The 16,774-nt window shown below is 31.8% G+C and overlaps 1 protein-coding gene across 2 annotated transcripts in view; it reads left to right on the top strand.

Annotated features, from left to right (window-relative positions):
• The window catches only part of LOC130448872 (fasciclin-2), a 177,585-nt gene that overhangs the window by 117,019 nt on the left and 43,792 nt on the right, over window positions 1–16,774 (top strand). The window contains exons 3-4 of one of the 2 annotated variants that reach the window (XM_056786439.1): window positions 5,969–6,244; window positions 14,729–14,824. In XM_056786439.1, coding sequence (XP_056642417.1) covers window positions 5,969–6,244; window positions 14,729–14,824 — 372 coding nt within the window. The remainder of the gene's footprint in view (window positions 1–5,968; window positions 6,245–14,728; window positions 14,825–16,774) is intronic. The other variant, XM_056786440.1, reaches the window with a different exon arrangement.

Raw genomic sequence — 16,774 nt, 5'->3', positions numbered from 1 at the left:
TGAAAATTAATTTTTGAAAAATATATTGACGTTTCAAACTATTTCGAACTATAACGATTCCACTTAAACACACTTGAGTCGAATAGGCTTTTTTGTCAATATATCAACTGATAAATGAAGTAAATAAACAAAATTCTGCAGAAATATATTTCATTTGCTATGGAGAATCCACTATGTATAATTGTAAGGCATTGACTGATAATTATCAAATTAAACTTCAAGGTTTATTAGTGATCAATAACCCAAACGAACATCTTGAACAAAAACTTAAGACAACAAGCAGTAATTCAACTTGTGTTTATAATCCCTAGATATTATCGGATATTCAATCAATCCTTTGAACCCCGAGGCACTGATTTGATCAAATATTTGATGATTATTAGTAACTACATTAGAACTGATGGATTCCAGAATAATCTGTTATTACGAATATTTACTATATCTTAAAGACTAACAAATATTGCAGTCCGAAGTTGTTTGAGTTTCTGAACATCAATCAATACCTTTACAAAAAATCATCAAAATTTTTTTGATTATTGACCATTATCGATTGTATTCTTTATATTCCACTACGCGAATTAACTTTGTGTTTTGTCCACAATATTTTTGTATACTAAATTGATAAGTGAAAGGTGCCAAAACTAATAATAAAAATATTATTCCAGTGGTAGATTTCTCTCCACCCTGTGCAGCTTTGGAGCATATGGTGTATTCAATAAGATGCTGTATTCGATAAAGTCTGCAAATTCACAATAAACTTGGAAAAGGTTGCTTCGTTAGTACGCTAGAAGATAGATTTTCAGTAGAACATTTTTCAAATGCTATCCAGTTTTCTATGGAGCGTTTCTGAAGAACTATTCCAATCCTCAATCCCAGTCTTTCATAATATATGTCAAGTCCTCGGTTGAGATACCTTCAAGAAATTAATATTTTGTCCGATTGCCGAAAATTACTTCTAAACGAATATTCACATTTTTTGCATAATCACAGGCATTAAAGATCGTTGCGATTTCAAGACGTTAGTGAGTGTCAACGAAAATGTCCACAGATTTTTTTAATGACTCTACCTGAATATTAATTTCAATATTCTTGATCGAATTAACAATTAGATCTAAAACATGACAGTTATCTACCTATAAGTAAGATTCAAAGACAGGATGTAATATTGCTTAGCAAGTAATTATAATAAATTGTTCGTTTTGTGATTGAAATTTTTGCATCCAAAGAAAATGTGACTAAGATCATCATAATAATTATCATCGCGTGCTGATTGTATGATACCCAAATGTCGGAGTTGTGTGATTGAATATATAGTTTAGAGTTGAGATAAATTCGAAAATAGTTGCTATTTAAAGATCGTAAAGAGTTTTCATCAGTCAGAAAATCAGTTTAGCCGTTCATTTATTAAAAACGGTATAACAAAACGCAGCTGACGCGAAATAGCAAAACGCAACTGATTAAATATGATTGAAAATTTGACAATTAGAAGTCTAGAAGTTGATAGGTTGATGTGTTTGCTTCGATTTCCTTCTAGCACATAGTACCGATAATATCATTAACAATGACAATGACAATGACGTTGTTTGCAAATATTGTGGCGCATTGAAATTTTTCTAAGGAACGTTAGGATTGTGTTGTTTAAGTTAGAAAAAGACATTTTTGACAATTGTTATTTCTAAATCACTAAATTTGGGGCAGACATAATCGAAAAACGAGGATTTAATCCGACATCAAGGTAGTTATATATTTGTATGTGTCTGGGTTACCACAATTTAAGCATAAAGTTTAGTTTTGTAGTAATTTGAATTGATTAGGAAGCTCTCGTTCCGAGGATGTCGATGATTCCGACTGATTTGAGTTTGAACGACTTCTCACATTCACCATCACCATTAACAAATCACATGGCCGGCGTTTAAAAGTTTTTGATCTGAATGTAGAAAATTTATATATTTCCCAATGTCAATTATATGTGGCATGTTCACGGATCGGAATATCATCTTGTTCTTGTGCTTGATAATAAAACAAAAATGTCGTCTATAACAAGATACTTCAATGAATGAAAATTGAACTTAATAAAATCAAAAATCTGCTCATCAATTGCTTTAAAGGCGGAATAAAGTTTACTGGGTTAGTTAGTTGTATATAATTTTTGCTACATTTGCTGTTTAGTTTATAAAAAAGTTACAAACTCCCTAAATTTTCTCAATACTCTCTTCACCACAATTTTTAGTATTTTTCTATACAAATAAAACCAATGAGTTTAGAGTACTATAATATTTAATGTTTCTTGTTGTTGAGTATGCTTTTGACTGAATATCATTTTTAAAATTATGTAAAAGTCGTGAAAATATATGGTCCAGTATTTATTAAACTGTGCCTTTCATCGAAAATTGGGTTTATTATTCAACAGTTACTGAAATTTGCCGGTTTTTCACTTCTGTCCAAATTCAATTAGAGAGTTTTCCACATAATCAATTTATATTGTCTGTTTACGGCTATTTCGTGCTATTGTTAACAAAATGTAAATATGCCACCGCGTGTAATGATGAATAATGGAAAAAGGCAAACTAAAAATGTTTGTATTAAAATCAGAAGTTATCGTATGGCTTTCAAATCGAAATTAAATTCTGAACTTCGCATCAATTTTATACGCTAAAACCTGCTATTTGAAATAAAAATCTATACAAATTATAATGTACTAAATTGAAAACGAAAACTCTGCACTTACCAATCGATGTACAATGTTTTTCTTTTCCTTAGGTACGCTCCAAATAAATTAAGGTTGATATACATTAGAATTGTATAGGATTTTCTAAAACATAATCTCAGATTATGGGAATCCCTTATTGAGTAAACGGAAATTATAACTCGAATTTAGGTAGATCCAGCGATCAAATGATCGCAGATATTAACTTAGATCGAGATTCAGATCAGAGTTAACGAAGGTCGTGTTCAATTTTTATTGTAAATTCAAAACATTATACCGAAAATGTCTCGATAGCTGTTTTAAGGCAAAGCATCGTGTATTCAGCATCATACTTTGATTATTATTTTTTTTTAAACAATTTTTGTGAAAACCGAAGCTTTGGTGATTATAAATTGTTGTCTCACTGGCTGGTACTTTTATTCTTAGTTATAAATTATACCTAATATAGTTAAGATAGTGAATATCTACCTATTCAGATAAGTTTTTAAAGATGCAACGAAAATACATATTCTTAAGAAAATTATACAAGAAAATCTACTAGGTAAATGTGTATTTATATAATCAGTTCAATAATAACTTCAATAATTAATCATATTACCACTACAAGATTGACTAGCATATTTTGATGTGGATTTCAAATTTTTAAAAAACACTTAACTCATATTGAGTAAAAATAAGTAAATGAATTGTAGAATTGTTACGTAATCATTCGACTTTCCCTCTATATACTTATAATGACGTTTTGAACTCCAAAAGAAAACTGCGCGAAAAAAAATCTTGGCAGACCTTTGGTTTTTCTCCATAATCGGTGATGATTGGTCTTCGTGAATCCAAATAAGGTTTTCAGTTGAGTACGAACGTTATAAAATGGTACAATATATGTTTCATCACCTGTTAACATTTTAGAAAGAATACTAATCCTATCCCACTACTTAGGAATGGTAGTATTCAAAAATGCAGCTTTTCTAGTCACAAATTATTTCAAGAAACATTTTTAAGCATAAAACACCGAATTTGAAGCTCGGAAAACAATAATTTATATTAATTCTCATCTGTATATTCACAATTCATATTATTTAAAGATATTTTTGTATTAAATTTGTTGATAACCTGTGCTCACTCAACAATTATCTTGCGTTGCCTCACTTGCAAATATTTGCTGCTTCAACACAAATTTCAGTGCTTCGTACTGTATTGAGTTGTATAAATATAAGTTCCTTCATCCTCACAAAACTTTAATTATTGTCTAGAAGATATTGTCTTCTAATTAGATTCAAAAAGCGATGCAATTCACTCTAATAACCACCCAGCTTCGATATGCAGTTGTTGAATTATGCAATTTGATTGCTTTCCGTTATAAGCTGTACCAAGATTATAGAGCCCGTTGGGGAGTTAAATGCTCAGAATTTGTATGAAGTTTGAGTAAAATTCAACTCTATCGGGGATATAATTTCAGTCGATGTTTAACTATTACTGTTCATTTAAAAAATACTTCATTCACAAATACAAATGGTAATAGATGAACTTAATTTCCCTCAATTTCAAGAACAAAGCGAATTATACCTAAAATAAAAGGTATAGAGTCAATACGATGAGTTACCTCTTTCAAATTCAAAGTTTATTTGCTGTCGAGTGTTTTATTTTTTTTCTCTTTCAGTTGATATTAACCGTAACTGCGACTACTTTTCCACCATTCCGGGTCTCATAGACTCATACTTTGAAAATACGATCAGGAAACCTGAAACCTCTCAATTACAACAAATGAAGAATTGTCAATGATCATATGTAAAATATAATAATAAATAATATAAAAAAGTGTAGGTTACGTCGGAAGCTGTGACTCTCGTGCTTCAAGATTTGCAATAATTAGACGCAGACCGATTCATCGATCAACAAGATGCTCATTCTGATCTTCGTGGACCTCAATAATTTGTCCTAGCCCGTGGTATAAAGTTCGGATGGCGAAAATACCAAAAAGACCGCTTCATTAAAAGACATTGGATCCTTGATACCATCAAATTTTTCCCAAAAGAACCGATGAGGTCTTCATATATTTAATCTAAAAACATGTCAAGCCAATGACTCAAATTGATACCGATGGATGGCTTGCATATAAAAATATGGTTATGACCATTTCTGGATTAACCATAGGGGCGGGCGATGCGAGGAAGATTTGAGTGACCGTGTCGTTGAATACCTCAGGCGCCGATGGTGCTAATAGAGGGATGTGAACACACTCAGAGTTCAAGGGAAATGAAGGCAAGGGTAATAAGAATCTACCCAGAGTATACATCGATGGTCAGTAACGGTATTTCACTACCGTGATCATCAAGAAGAGTGGAGGACGGGTACCACTTTAGAGCTGGCTTGATCCTTCACTCTCATTGGTGTTTACTAAGAAATAATCAATACAAGGTATCGTGGACTCAAGGGAAACGAAATTGCCCACGACCTGGCTTGGAGCCACTGAAGCTATGACATAATTCGAACTTACCATGGGAATCTCGCAGATTAAGAAGCTCATTGAGCCGATAAAGGAGGAAAAAAACAAAGAGTGTGATTTCAGAAATTCATAGATGAATCAAAACTTTAAGACTGATCGGTAGAGTTAGTTCAGCTTTTGTTAAGGGAGATCAAGATTCCGTTTAGCCCAATTAAAAAGCCACGGAAGTCGTTTATTATTGAAATAATACCAAGATCAAGTATCTTATTCGTGTGAAGTAGAAAAGAAAGCTACGACCCACATCCTCTGTAATACTTATCAACATAATTGGAAAAATTCATACGGTTCAATTGGAACAGCCTTGGTGTAAAGCCGATGCCTGGAGGACTTTCCAATTTTGGAAAGTCTCTATGGTTTAGGACGAGTAAAAGGGTAGTACAGAGGGCAACAAGGATCAACAAGGCGTGCTGATTCTTTCGTATCAGAATTATTCTGTGTAATAACAACACTAGTGTTCATGATTTGAATGTAAATTATTGGAGGAGAACTGGTTTCTAAAGTACTATATTTCCAGCTCTTCCATTTCGTCGTTATGCTCGAAAAATAGTGAAGATTCGTAATTCAATGTACCATTTCATATACTATAATTTCAAATAAGTTTTGTTCTGTAATGATGATATATACATTTAATTCTTAAATGCGTACTGAATGAATGATACATTTCATTTATAAATCAATTTTTTTCGTCTTTATGCAATGAAGTTCAATGAAAACACTTTGCTTTACAAGTTCACTATCATAAATTCTTTTTGTTTCAGACTTGGCCAGCAGCCTCTACCTGTCCCACTCCAGAGTCAATATTGAGCCAGGAAAAAGTTTGGCCATTTCTTGTAGAGATAGAGGAGGAGAACCGGTCATGTGGAAAGGTCCCAAAGGGACCCTTAGCGCTAATACGAAGCCCAAAATTCAGGACACTTCTATAGGGAAACTGTTAGTTTTCACTTCCCTGAGGATACAGGATACGGGAAATTACACTTGTAGTTTAATCAATAATAATAGGAACGACTACAGTATATTTTCATTAACTGTAGAAGGTGAGTAGCTAGCTACTGAAAAAAGTTCGGCAAATCCATATGATAAGAAAAAGGTAAATGATATTTCTTACATTTTTCTGGTGATCACTTTGTATAATATTATGTATGAGTAGGAAGCAATATTGTAGAATGAGATTATTCTTAAAGTGGATTTCGAAAAAGTCGACAATCTCATATCCGACATAATTTAATTTGAAAACACGGAAGAAATCGAAGCTCTACGTCGCCTATGCGAGCGACGTACAGGAAAAAATGGAATGTTCAAGGAACACATCAGTTTCAATAAAGTGGAAATGCTAGGAAAGATGTTTAAAGACGATATAATAATTCTAGGATATGCATATTCAATTTTGTTATATGAAATACAATTTTGGACGAAACTATTATGAATGGAAATACAAGAAAAAACAAAATTTAGATGTGTACAGAAAACTAGACGTAAAAACTAAGGGAACTTTACGTATTTTTACCAAATGTAGAGTCCATAAGGGTCAACTCTTCTTCATTATGTTACAGGATGATTTGTAAAATTGACATAAATTTTAAGCGATTATATTTTTTATACAGCTCATTTGATAATTAACATTTTTTTTATTATGTAGTACACTACTAAGTATTCGACCTGTATGAATTTAAATTCCAGGACCGATTTTAAAAAAATCATATTAGGGTTTCGTATTGAATATTGTATTCTGTATATTATTCCTTTCAATGCATAAATAACCGAAGAAAACGACGTATGCTTCAAAGTGGTCGCGTCTTTATTCAATTTTTAGTGAAAGCATCATGGAAAAATTTAAAAATAAAATGGGTCAGTTCCACAAATCACTGTAAATTGATAAAGAAAAGAGGAGTTGATATTTTGTAGTAGCCGTATAAAGTTTTTCATGACTCTGTATGACAGACATTCTTGGAAACTACGATCGATTCTAAACAAGCAAATCATTGGAATCGAAACTGAGTACTATCCATATTTAAATGGACTATGAGGCCTTGGAACTCACAAAAAATGTTGACTTGTGCAATCTTCTTTCTTTTGACTTGTGCAATATTTATTCTTCCCAATTTTTCGTAATTAAAATATGATATAAAGTGGTTCAAAATTAAAATCTAGCAGCACAAACATTTCTTGATTTTTTTGTAATAGTAACGGTCATAGTTTATAAAATTTGAAAAATAAAAGAGAAATTTATCAAGATTTCCTGCTTATTCCAATTGTATTAACTAGGATAAAAAAGAAAACGCAGTATATGAATAATAACAAACCATATAGCTGTGTCCTAAATTGTCCTAAATTAGTATTTTCCATTTAGTGTATCGTCTTTTTCATAATTTTTCATCAAATATTCCTAACCCTCAACGTGAACTCTATTAATAATTCACTGATAATCAGAATTAATGTAATACATAATGAACTTCTTGTACTTGTGTTATTGCAGAATCTCATAAAAAACAAGATTCTTCAGATACATCAGATATAGAATCATATTTAAATATAAACTTAGAATCAGATATAGAACCAGAAACTCCTTCCCCTACTATTCATAGGAGAATTCATAAACAACATAAAACCAAATATAGAAATTATGAGACAACCACGCAAGGTAAAATATAGTTGTTTTAATTTAAGTTTGTATTTTCCACCCTCTGAAACTGTATCATGAATGCCAGGAAGTGATAGAAGCTTCTACGCGGATCAAAAATACAATCGATTACGAATCAATTGATATATTGATTATTAACCGAAGATAGTAAATGAAAATTTTCTAAGTTCATTGTTTTCTTTCTGGTGCGAAGTGATAGATCCACGGTTCATCCAAGATTTTGAAACGCCACAAAAAGCTTATTTGTATGAAACATTGATAAATATTCGATGGAAACATCTTCAACTTCATCTTTTTGTTCTATTGTGAGCAAACGCGGCACCTATCTTGTGCACAGCTTTCTCATGTCCAAATTTTTAGTTAGTATGCAATTTTTGAAATACCTACAATGTCTGCTAGCTCGAGCATCTTCATTCGACGATCATCTAGTACCGCTTTATGCATTTTTTTTTAAACATTTCTGGAGTCATCATCTCATTTGGTCGACCACTGCAATACTGGTTTTCGCAGGTCGTACGAACTTGGTTAAACTATGCTATCCAATATTTTACTGTTGATAACGAAGGAGCAGTCCCACTCAGAGTAGAAACGTTCATTATTTATAGCTGCCAAATAAAAACTAAACAACGTGGCGTCTTCAAACTAGAAACATATGCTGTATAGATTGTGTACTTTCCAATACAGTATTTTGCAAGCAACTACCGCCATTTGTAGGTTAGATTAGGTACTTCTGGGACCATCCTCGTATGTTAGCAATCAATTTATTATCAAGGGCAACAAAACCACTGTTGTGTTATTTCAAAACAAAACATTTTCACGAACTACCCACAAATTTGCAATGATTCTCTGTTTCCGTAATCCAGATTTTAGGTTAGTTTTTGTTACCTATTAAATTCACGCGGATTTCAATAACTGGCGCTCGACCAGATATTTCCTTACCTTCATATGCCTGTGAAATAGTAGTAGATGTATAACCACATTAATTAAATTTCTAAATTTATATACAATGTGTGTACAACTATTCCAATATATTCATTTTATTTTGATATTTTCGAAATTTCTTGTACATTTTTTTGAAGTTTCTACTTTCGCGTTAGTAGATTCGTTGATTTTTAGGTATTTGAAAAAAATCGCTTACTTTGTATCTCCCAAACTGAGTTCATAACATACGAAGACTCTGAAGGAAAGTAACGTGAAACACGATATGATTTGAGTACGACTTTTGAGTGAATATAATGAGAATCTATGGTAATAAGAATGTAGAAAATATAATTGGTTATATGGATACCGGCTCACATATATAATTGAACATTAACCATGTTCATAAACGCAGTTCAGAGGGCTGGAAAGGTTTTCGCATTTTTTTAAGCTTCTTTAAATTCTGTTCAATCAAGTTCAATCGTTTTGTTTGGCGACCTTAAATTTTGTTTTTAATCGTTATACAGAATTCTTGCAAGGAGTAATAGTTGAAACACAACTTTCCATTCGATGGAAGAACTTTGACTACAAATTTTCTAAGTCACGAAATAAATTTGAATGAGTTATAGTGAGAAACAAGAAGTTTGTCTCAATTATTCCATCAAAGTTTTACTAAATTCGATGAATATGCAGTTTTGTAAAAAACTAAATCATTGTATGTAATATTGTATATTATTCACCAGCTAAACAACAAGCATGCTTGACAATTATTATTCCAGTCGCGTCTTTCTTTCATCGCTGGAAAAAAAATTCATGAGTCGTGTTATTTTTTTATATCATAACTTCAAGAGGACCGTGTACGTGAACTAACATAGTTTTCTGTCGTCAACATTTACAAAATTATCGCCAAATCGTATTTTATCTTTGATGGCCATCTTAAAATGAAATCTACTCATTTATCAATATTTTCTATAATATCGCATTATTATAGCAACAAAAACAATTAGGAAAAATTTATATCTCTTCGTTTTAGATTAGAAAAAGTGGCTTGAAGGATCATTAACTGATAGAGCATCGGTTTTTAAGTTTTGATTTTTAAATAGACGCTTGAGACATTAACAGAACAATGATAATATTTGTGATTCCAAACATAATCTTTGAAATTATCAGAAGTGTTATAGATTTATCTTCTTAACTGCTTTGCTTTTATTACCATCAAATGTATGAGTATTACATCGAAATACTCCATAGAAACTGAAAGGATACCATATGAATATAGTCGATCAATGAAACACTCGGAGGGGAGAATTATTAAACTTTTATTCTTCTAAATGTTCTTGATTTTATATCTCTTCTGTTTTAAAATTAGTTTTTTTCAAACAATATTCTAAAAGAACGATAAAAATTGACGTTTTGACAAAGTATTTTGAAAAAGATTGAAATAGGTCGAAATGTCAATTTATATCTTTCTTTCAAAAACTATTTGAAAAAATATCAATTTTAAAACAGAAGATACATAAAATCAAGAACATTTAGAAGCATAAACATATACAAAAGGTCTAATCAATGAGAAATTAAAGAAATTTTATATATAGTATATAAACTTATTCATCTAGAAAAGCAGATGCCTGCTTTATCACGTGACAAATTTCCATATTTTTCTAAATGCAACCCCAAATATATGCGCCAAACCATTTCAATCATCTTCATCAATATTCCTACATGTTTGTATGCTTTTGGCTAAGATTTTCTAGTAGAAGGATTTGGTAGAAACATTTTTAAACTATCCTTTAAACACCCATGCGATCATATCCTTTTTTTCGATTCGAATACCAAGTTCGAATACAATAGGCTGAACAGGATGCCTCTCTCGGAGTTTCAAGAATATTTGGACTTCATACGACAAACTTTCGTCCAAATGATATATTTGCTTCCGTTCTTGTCCAATAATATAAATGTCCGCCAAAAATAACAAGGGTAGTGATTTTCAGAGTACTTAGTTATGAATAGAATTTGTGCGAAAACAGTGTTCGAAAATTTTTCTACCACAATTTTTTCTGATTTTTAAAAACTATTTCTAGATTCTTCATATTCACAACTAGCTTTATACCAATATCTAGAGCATATCTAAACCAAATAATTTCTTAGCTTTGTTGGTTAATTCATAGACAAGATGTCTGTAATACTTGTTACAATTTTATATATTTTTATATATTTCTATAAATCTATTAAATGCTCTATTACACCTATTTTCTTAACATAAAAAATCATAAAACATGAACACTAATTTATTATGAAGGCTTTCAATTTCCAAATTTTCAATAGATGTCTTCTGATGAACCTCTGCGGTTGTTAAAGGACAATTATCATTGCTATTTCTTCTGACGTCTTTCCATAAATATTTTTCTCCAAATAATAAGATAAATTACCACTCGAAACGCATGCAGCTGTCACTTTAGAAGCTAGATTTCTTTGACGGTAATTGGAAGAGAGCTGAATAGCTGAATTGAGAAGACATCTGCTCGTGACTCATCTGAGGTAAGACAAAGTCAAATCATTGGACGGGTCGAAAAGTTATTGGAAGAGTACAGCATGCCTTTCAAACTAGTCTTATCAGGATGTATTAGCTTTTGGTGTTTGATAAGATAGATCTCTTGATAATTTTACACTACAGACGACTAAATTAATTCCAGAAGTACCTGGCCTGACTTAGAGATGGCGGTAGTTCCATAAAAAATATCACTGTATTAGAAAGTACCAAATCTATACAGCTTATGTTTCAAGTTTGAAGAAGAAGAAGAAGAAGAAGGTTGTTTAGTATTTGTTTGGTAGTGAATGTTTTAAATGAAAATCTTTAGTTGAAAGTAGTTAATCCAACCAATTGAAAAGCTGAACTAGATTCTACTTTGGGTGAGATTGCTCCTTCTTTATCAACAGTAAAATATTCCTGCATCGCAGTGGTCGACCAAATGAGGTGACGACTACAGAAAATCCACAAACCGTTAACAGATGATCGTCGACTGGGTACGCGAGCTAGCAGATATGGTACGCATTTCAAAAAGTGTCATGAAGATGTTTCCATCGAGTGTTTAGCAATGTTTCACAGAAATAAAGCCAAATTTTTGCGCCGAAAGAACAATCAAAAGAATCGACTGAAATGGGAGAACCGGCTCTAAAGAAGGCAAAGACCGTTTCACCTACAGACAAGCTCATGATGCGCGCTGAGTTTTCATTCAGTATCTTAAGAAAAGAAAAACCATCAACAGCGAGTATTATACGAACTAATTGCAACGTTTGGGCCAAGAAATCTGCTAAGAAAAGAGTGTTGTTTCATTAAGACAATGCACCAGCTCACAATTCCGTTATTGCAATTGCCAAAATGAATGAATTAACACCTCATTCACCATATTCACCAGATTTAGCTATCTCAGATTACTTACTCTCTGTTCCCAGACTTGAAAAAATAGCTCGGTGATCAAAGATTTTCTAACAACATTCGGTTTATCCAAGTTTGAAGTGACACTTTCTTAGAAGTCACACTGGATCTGCTGATTTTCTAGTAGATAAGAGAATTCAAAATACTATTAACGCCAATTGAAAACAATTTATTAAGGTATGAAGTCAATAGAAGACATTTTTAATCTTGAAAAAAATGATAGTGCAAACCAACAATATTATTATTATCAATGATTGCATTTTTCCTTATTTTGCTCCATTATCAGAAGTTTCCATGTATCAAATTTCTTAATGGATTTTTAATTACGCAGATTTGTTAGATTTTCATGGTGTGTACATTGATTCTTCATTATCCAACTACTCCAGTGATTACTCAAAACCTTTTCTGTACATATTCCAAACATTGCCATCCCTTTTTTATATCATAATGTAAAATCAATAACATATTTCAGTTAAATATTCTTCTACATACGAGTCGTGGCTATTCAATAACGAGATTTTATTTTGAATTATATTCACTTAAATCACCATCCTTCTCTGTCTTTACATGTGAAAGATGAAAGATCTGCTGTGTACACCCCACACGGAAAACTCTTTTCTTTCTATGCCAACCAAGATTTGTGAATTGTCATTATCGTTCCCAATTGGTCAAGGTAATTTCATAAGTACCAAATTCAAACTTCTTTTTTGTTATTCCTTCCTATTTACATCGCTCAAAGGTGAAGTAGGCGATAATAATCTTCATTGTAATCTTCAAAACTCTGCCAATTGAAGCTACGGTTATGAAGATTTGTGCACAGTAAGTAAATGCACTGTATTCGTAATAAAAGGAGTTACTATAGCAATTGTTAGTAAATAGCATTTGCCGCTTATGCACTTCTACTGTAGAATCATCAGCCTCCCTGTAAATACTTTAAAATTGAAGAACAGTCCGTGTAACAGCTAATTATGAACAAATATGGTTGAAGTTGCTTAAACAGATTGTTCTGTGGTACCAAGATTGCTACTTAATTGCCACACATCATATTCCAGCTCATTTTTAGTATCACGATGATTTCTCAGAAATGAATATTACCTGTCAAACACTTTTTTACCGTCTAACAGAATATAATATTATTATTTTAAACCTAATTCTCGATAAAACATCGTCAAACGTTCTCCACAAACCAACAATTCAAACTAGTTGGAAACTTCGAGTTCCTGGGTTATCTTTGTAGATGATGCCTGAACTGCTTTCATATGGAACTACTGGAACAATTATTATAAGACAAAAGTCATGAGAGTGTAGAGCGCCTTGAGATATACGAATATGGTCTCAGAGGTACCTGGTCCAACAAAGAAAACACAAAAATGTTTCAACGTAATATGTTGTTATAAAAAGAATTATCAAGCTTCTCGAAACAGCTATTAACTGACATCACCTCTACATTGTTGGAAAATATTTGACCATTGAGCCATATTTTTATGTTTGAGAACAGAAAATAATCCTGGGGGGCTCAAATTGGTGGATAGGGTGCATGAAGTAGCAATTCAAGAATTTTGGTTATTGAAATGTTTTGATGTTGATGTTTTGATGAAACAACACTCTCTTCTTAGCCACATGTAGCCATTTTTGCTTGATTTTCGCTAAATTTATACTCCTTGATTTATTTTCTATTTCCAGACTTGAAAAAATGGATTGGTGGTCAAAGATTTTTCAACAATGAGGAGGGGAATTCGGCAGCATAGTTCCAAAATTTTATGTGTTTTCTTTGTTGTGCTAAGTACTTTTGGGACCGTCCCCGTATAATTTACATTTGAAAAAAATAAATGGTCATAATAGAGCGCAACCTAAACGACTTATTGTCCTTAAAATAGAGACACGACCACGAATATTCAAATGAGAAACTTCGATACGAAAAATTTTGGTCATAGTTTTTTGGGACTGGAAAGATATTCTTCTATCTGGATACTGAAACGTAATGTGATTCAGAGATTCTTCAGCTTCTGTAACAGCAAAAATTTTCAATGGGAAGTACATCTATCATATAACTTGTGCTGGTGCTGTATCAGATTTTTAACTTTTCAAAAATTCAAGGAAGCACAAACATTTCTTCGTTTGTTAATTGATGAAAAATAAAAACTTCTAATTTCCAGACTCAAATACTTCTTTGGGAAGCTACCTTAGATAATACATTACCCTCCATTGTTATGAAAACAGCTACAAAGATCATAAGATTGTAAATGTGATAAATAAATGATAACACTTCTAGATATGTTATCAAAAGTGTGAAATTGATATTCACTTACCAAAATTTCATTCCAGATCTTCTATTTCACTAGTGATCTGGAAATTTTAGAATTAAATTTGAAAAAATTTCAATACTATAAGGAATATATTCACTTTTATCTGTAACATTGACTATTCCCGACAAATTATGTGATTTAGACGAGTTGTGGTCAATGTGGTTGTATTTCAACCTCTACTCCGTTTGCTCTCAATAATATATTTGTTTTTCAATTGCAGACACTCACACAACTGATAATAGCGACACAAGTACTATTGAACACTCACACACACCCTCTCACTCTGGACGTACACCTACATACGATGTAACTGAAGGTAAATTAAAAGGAAAAACCGTGAAGAAAAAGTAGAACAGAAATCGTTGCTTCAATAATACACTTGACACCTTATCTTAACAAATTTCTTCTATAGATCAAGGTGATCATTATTAAACTCGATTTTTATATAATGATTCTTCTGTTTTCTTTTTAATTTAATTTTCCTCATTCAGAAATAATGGTGTCCAGTGCATTATTCTGACATTGTTGCAATTGTCATCGATTGAAATGTGCATAGAACAACGGTTTTTCATCAGTTGTCAATTGTTACAATGAGAATTGTAGAATAGATGCATTTGACTCCGCTAGTCAGTCTGTTTGGCGCTAATGTATTCAGAGAAAATGTACTATTTTTGTAATTTGTAATATTCAACCACAATACTAATCATTCAGTTTTCAAATAGAAGGTATAGTGAAAATAGACATATGTTTCCACTTATAGGGTACGTTCAAAGTTTAGTATTTGAACAAAGGTTCTAACCGAGACGAACAGGTTCGAAACTCAGATTCGGATAATGAAGTAGATACCGAAATAAAAAAAAAATCATCAGAATATGCATCTCGTAAAATGAGACAGTTTTTTGAAAATGTAGACTATATTGTTTAAGGGTTGAAATTATTGACATAATTCATATGAAGAAGATAATTTGAAGGGGCTGTTGTGGTTCTATTAAAAATTTTGATGCCTGGGTTTATAACGACATTTTTGGAATATATATTTCATTGAAATAATTTGAGTATTTGGTAGGAGTTCATTCTTATGTTTATTGGAGATGGTCAGTCTGTGAAACTTTTGCAAATATTCCAAGCTACTAACATCACAATTATTATTGTTTTAGATCAGTTGGAAGTCCTTCCCTAGAATAACGATTCTGATCCTGTACTTTCCTTTTTCTTAAGATATGCCCCCTTTAAGAAATATTATCAGTCTCATTTCGAAATCACTTTGTCTTTGTGTCTGAACATAAAATTTTATTATGATATTTCCTTATCCATACGTCGTTTCTTATAGCAAAATCAAAATGATGATTTCATGCACCTTTTCCTATTTAATTATTTTTTTTCGCTATAACAATCAATGATACCCATTTAGATTCACTTACCAATTTCTATTGCATACTATAACCCATCAAATTGTACATTTACTCCAACCGGATACAATTTCTCATCTGATACAAATTTTTTTCCAGACTTTTCTGCAAATTTCAAAAATCTTCTTTTTTTTCTCAAACTTATTATTCCCCTTACACTCTTTGCGTATACCATCGTGCAGTTATGGAAAATCCTTAGTATCTTGAAAAATTTAGACTCTATGGTTCTAGATCAGCTAGAAGCCCTCTTTGTGAAGCCGAATATGTTTGCAATTATGATGACAACAATCAATCAGATCTGACTATTACCATTAAAATAAATAATATTTCTTCCGCATTAGAACAAAACGAAACAAATGAATTATTTTGCCAAATATGTGGGCCTTCTCTGACCCCATTCGAAAGGTTTTTCAATTGCATTAATTTCTTAACGACCCCTCTTCATTTGGAATATATAAAATTGATGATGATGCCTTTCCACTCTTCGTTTGATGCGGGGTATCATTATAAGTTTTGCCAATGCATTGGGATGATTTTCTAAACGATTAGGATATTTTTGAGAGAAGTGAAATATTTCTCTTTCAAATGACATCATTTAAAGCAAGAACGTTGTTAGGTACATACCATAGAAAATTCACAAGCATTCTGAATAATTTTCACTAAAATCTTTCTGGAATTGTTATGCTTGAGAGTTGGATTCAGTACTTACCTCCAGATGGGTTTTAGCATGACAATGTATGTGTATTCTCCAGGTTAACCGTCAAAGCAGATGAATTCCATGGTTTAAAACATAATCTATTGACTGGTATGTTTTATCTTACAGAATACGTATACTAATAATGGATAATGTTTATGAC

Source organism: Diorhabda sublineata, chromosome 9 (assembly GCF_026230105.1).
Source record: "Diorhabda sublineata isolate icDioSubl1.1 chromosome 9, icDioSubl1.1, whole genome shotgun sequence".
NCBI lineage: Eukaryota > Metazoa > Arthropoda > Insecta > Coleoptera > Chrysomelidae > Diorhabda > Diorhabda sublineata.
The sequence above is the reverse complement of the archived record's forward strand: the minus strand, read 5'-3'. Positions and strand labels throughout refer to the sequence as shown.